Source organism: Papilio polytes, unplaced genomic scaffold, assembly GCF_000836215.1.
Source record: "Papilio polytes unplaced genomic scaffold, Ppol_1.0 DF824180.1, whole genome shotgun sequence".
Lineage (NCBI taxonomy): Eukaryota > Metazoa > Arthropoda > Insecta > Lepidoptera > Papilionidae > Papilio > Papilio polytes.
Window position 1 is genome coordinate 987701 of NW_013525024.1, and position 4620 is coordinate 992320.

At 36.0% G+C, this 4620-nt stretch overlaps 1 protein-coding gene across 1 annotated transcript in view; it reads left to right on the top strand.

Annotated features, from left to right (window-relative positions):
* LOC106111260 (venom carboxylesterase-6-like) overlaps positions 1 to 3713 on the top strand; it is a 4487-nt gene extending 774 nt beyond the window's left edge. Inside the window, exons 3-4 of the mRNA XM_013293286.1 lie at positions 5 to 1270; positions 1376 to 3713. Of these exons, the coding sequence (XP_013148740.1) occupies positions 5 to 1270; positions 1376 to 1583 (1474 nt within the window). The 3' untranslated portion in view covers positions 1584 to 3713. The remainder of the gene's footprint in view (positions 1 to 4; positions 1271 to 1375) is intronic.
* Positions 3714 to 4620: the final 907 nt, after the last annotated feature.

The following is a 4620-nucleotide window of genomic DNA, read 5'->3' on the forward strand; positions in this document are numbered from 1 at the left end:
CAGGTCCTACTTGGTCAGAGCCATTTGAAGCGGTTAATAGAAATATTGTTTGCCCACAAATGGATAGTGTTTACATGGTACATCCGAATGGAACTCAGGTAGAGGACTGCTTGGTCGCTAACATTTACGTACCGGATAAAAAACAAGATAAGTTACCAGTTTTAGCCCAAGTCCACGGAGGTGGATATCAAATTGGCTACGGTGACTTTGCCACAGCAAAAAAATTGATGAGGGAAAAGGCGATGATAATTGTCAATTTTAATTATCGCCTAGGACCCCATGGTTTTCTATGTTTAGGCACACCCGACGCACCGGGTAACGCAGGTATGAAAGATCAGGTAGCTTTACTACGTTGGATTCAAAGAAACATAGCTAGTTTCGGTGGAAATCCTGAAGATGTAACCATTAATGGTGCCAGTGCAGGAGCATCGGCAGTAGACCTTCTGATGCTCTCACCGACGACTAAAGGACTGTTTAACAAGGTCGTGCCAGAGAGTGGACCTAATCTAGCAGCGTTCAGTGTTCAAGGACATCCGCTAGAAAATGCTAAAAGATACGCAAAGATGTTAAACTTTACAGGCGACGTTAACGACGTTTATGCACTTGAAGAATTTTACAAGACGATTTCTAAAGAACTCTTGCATTCCGTTAATGTTATGTTTGAAAAAGACTCGACATTCCTTTTCACACCTTGTGTAGAACGTGATATCGGTGAAGAGATGTTTCTGAATGACTCTCCTTTCAATATATTAAAGAACGGTAGGCAACACAAGGTGCCTATGCTTTATGGATTCGCGGAAATGGAAGGATTGATAAGAATAGCGTTCTTTGACATGTGGAAGGATGGTATGAATGACAAATTTTCAGAATACTTACCTGGCGATTTACAGTTTGAAACTGAAGCAGAAAGAGAAAAGGTCGCCGATAAAGTGAAAAGGTTCTATTTTGGTGGCCAACCGATTAATGAAGAAACAATATTCATATATATTGATTATTTTACCGATGTTTTTTTCGCTTACGGTACGGTCAGATCAGTGAGATTACAAGTTGAATCAGGCAACACTAACATATACTTGTATCAATACAACTTTGTGGACGAGACCGCGCCATATATACTGCATACAAAGTTGCGAGGCGCTGATCACTGCGCACAGAGTTTAGGAGTTTTCGATGGCTTGCTCCTAGACCCTTCTGAAGAAAACCTTACAGAAGATTTTAAGAGTATGAAACAGATGATGAGAAAAATGTGGGCCAGCTTTATAACAACTGGGTAAGTTGTCTGTAGAAATGTCTGAAACAAATTTAATGTTGTAATTTGGTAAAAAACATCTTCGTCATTAACGTTAAATTAGTAAGCTTATTTATGTTTTTTCAGTAAACCCATCCCAGAGGGCTCTGACCTGCCCGACTGGCCTCCAGCTAAAGCCAACGGAGGTCCTCACATGCGTATTGACAAGTTCATCAAACTGCGGGGACCACTGCTACAGCAACGTGTTCTGTTCTGGGATGAAATCTACGACAAATATTATAAAGCGCCTTCTCCCCCACCTACGCCACCACCGAGGAAAAAATCCGAGTTGTAATGAAACAAAAAGGACTTTTTACTGTGAGATTTTTTTAGACTTTTAATGTGTTAAAATATGATGTGAAATTTTTAGCCTCATTTGTTACAATATGTATTAAAATTGCATTTATAGGTCCCAAGTAAATTTCATATTAGACTTCGTACTCTGACCAGTAATAAAAGTCACTTTATTATATTATGGAACAATATGCAACAAATTTCTTAGATTAATGAAGAAATGGATCGAGGGCGCCTCCATGATTTCGTCTTTTTTCTTGATCGTACCGAAATATTTTTTTGAAGACTTGAATATAACCTAAGATAACAAAAATTGTTCTTAGATGTTAAATATGTTTCGATTTCAATTTATCGTATATATTGGTTTTAAGGTTCGCCTTTTGTCATACAAATACAGATTTTTATTTTTCGAACAGCCAACGTCCCGCGAGATTGCGTACCCATATCAAAAAGACAGCGTTGACTTGACCGATGTGATCAATCTTGTGAATTTCTATCAAATTTTCTTTTCCAATATCTTGATTTGTATTAAAATATTTTGTAAATCTTAGTTAAAAAACTATTTAGTGCATAATAGACATTATAGGCATAATTATTTTGAAAGTCGCAAAACCAATGTAATACATTTTCACCAGGCGTTAACGTGAACACTAGAACAATGGATGCTTATTAGAAAACACGTCTGTTTATTTATCATAGCTTAATAAATACATTTAAAAACACTTTTGCCTTTTCAAGCAAAATTATTAAACTCTTCAGACTTTTTACAGACATTTAAAAGTTCGGTTATATTGGATAAGAAAGTAACATTTAGGTATAACAGATAAAAAATATTAGATTAATATTTTTATCGATACCCTCTGTTTCTTTATCCTTCGTATATGATAGAGCGTTGCCGTTCCCCGTAACTTATTAGTCAATTAATTTCCCTTCAGTACTGTGGCATCTCAGCTGTTCGCAGCAGCGATGTGACTGACTGGAAGAAAGTTAATTAAGGCGCGGCCTTGATTGATGAAGGGATCTGCGTAAACGTTTATTGTTCTTTCCCAAACATGGTTAATAATGTTTGATGGATATTATAAATGTGAAAAAGATGCTCTAAAGGAAAGAAGGTAAAAATTAACAATATAATAATTTATTTAGTAGAATTTTCTGTGTTTATGGCGTTATTATTTCCAGTGATTTTATTTTCGGTTCTTTTGTCTGTTTTAACTTTTCACTTCGTGACTTCGTCTATCCAATTGTTTTAAGAGGCCCTTTGGGAAATTTACAATTTTGTTTCATCTTGACCGAGCGAAATAATTCAAAAAATAAAATTACAATAGCAATTTAAATTGTACTACGAACATTGGTCTTTTGACATGAAAATGGGGAAATTAGCATAAAAATGTTTACGTCTTTTTCGAATTATACGTCTGTGATGATAGAGGTGTTTTTCTTAAAGTGTTTAACTATATAAAATAAGTGTAGACATGTGATAAATGCTAAAGATTTTATTTACTAAATGTGGTGTAAAACATTGGAACGTTCGAACATAGTGCTTCCAGAAACATTTTATCACTTTCCGCGTCATTTGACACGACAAGTCACATTCAGCCCCAACGACAGCGCCATCTCTTTTTAGGAACAAAGATCAATATCGTAGCCATCTTGAATTTATTGTTTGGAATAAAAAGTAACCAGTATTTCTTGGTAAATTCGAGAAGATGCTAAACTAAATTAATAAAATGCATACTAGTTGTGCAAGTTATATTTTTCAAAATGCTGCAAAGCACGTGTAAATTACGGCAGTTTTTTTAAAAACCAGACCTAACTTGAAATGAAAACGTTTAGTTTAACATCAACAAGAGGTCAATGTGACCTCATTCCGAGTGACCTCCTCCGGCAGGTTGTTGCAAGCATTCCTCGAGGGTGCTCACAAGCGCCCTCCGCGCCCCTCACGTCCGCCCCGCCCCGTGCCGCCCTGTACGCTCGACACCGTTCCGCTTCGCTGCAGGCCCTACCTAAAACGGTTTACACATTTTAAAATGGTGCTTTTTTGTTTTTAGTAAAGTAGTCTTGAATAAATAAAATCCTAGTCCCCATATAAAAATGTCTGTGACAGAAGTTGTAACATTTTCAAACACTAATTGGTCTTGGTTTTAAAATATTAAAAATAGCTTACGTTTGGTTAAAATATTTTTTATTTGGTAGGTATTTGATCGGTAAGTGAAGGCAAAAAGGTTTTTTTTTAAATAGAGCCGATTAAAAACTTAGTGAATAGAATTATAAAGTTAAAGCTAGGCGCCGTTGGAAGCTTCGGTTAAAGCTCCTAAGCTCGTGTATGGCGGGGCTAGGTGGCTGGGGAGAGGGGCGAAGGTCGATTTCCCAACGGAACATTGTGTACGACAAAGGATGGACTTATAGGTACATAAACACTAACTACATGATGTTTGCATTTCTGCAAACAACGAGATTAATTAATGACTGATTTATTCATTAAAACAACACCTTTATTCAAATATTCAACATATTTGTTTTATATTTAATTTATGTGAGACATTCAAATCAAATGTTACCATAGACTGATCATTATAACTTTCATGTTTAAGAACAAAGGTGATTAACGTAAGGAATTCATACGAAATTATGTATGTGGCGTTGTGAATGCGCGCGAGCAGAAATATTAATTTATTGGGTAACAATCAACTCTGGAAAGTTGCTTAACACCTGCGCCACGCTGCCTGCATTATAAAACATTACAATGACTGAATAAATTCTTAGTAATTACGTCGTGGTGCAATAATAAACGTACCCTTTAATACTGGCAAATTACTAATTATAAAAGCTAGATACACAGAAATATAAAAGTGTTAATAAAATAATGTTTTAACTACATCGATTTTTTTACCGGAAATTGAAAAATCAGTTCTAAAATCGCGATTGAAAGAATAGTTGAGGTAAGATATTGAACTGTCGTGAGCAAAGATGCTTTCAGCACGAAGTCACAGAGCGCAAACCTAGATCCCAAAGACAGATTGTAATCGAGTGTGGCCAAC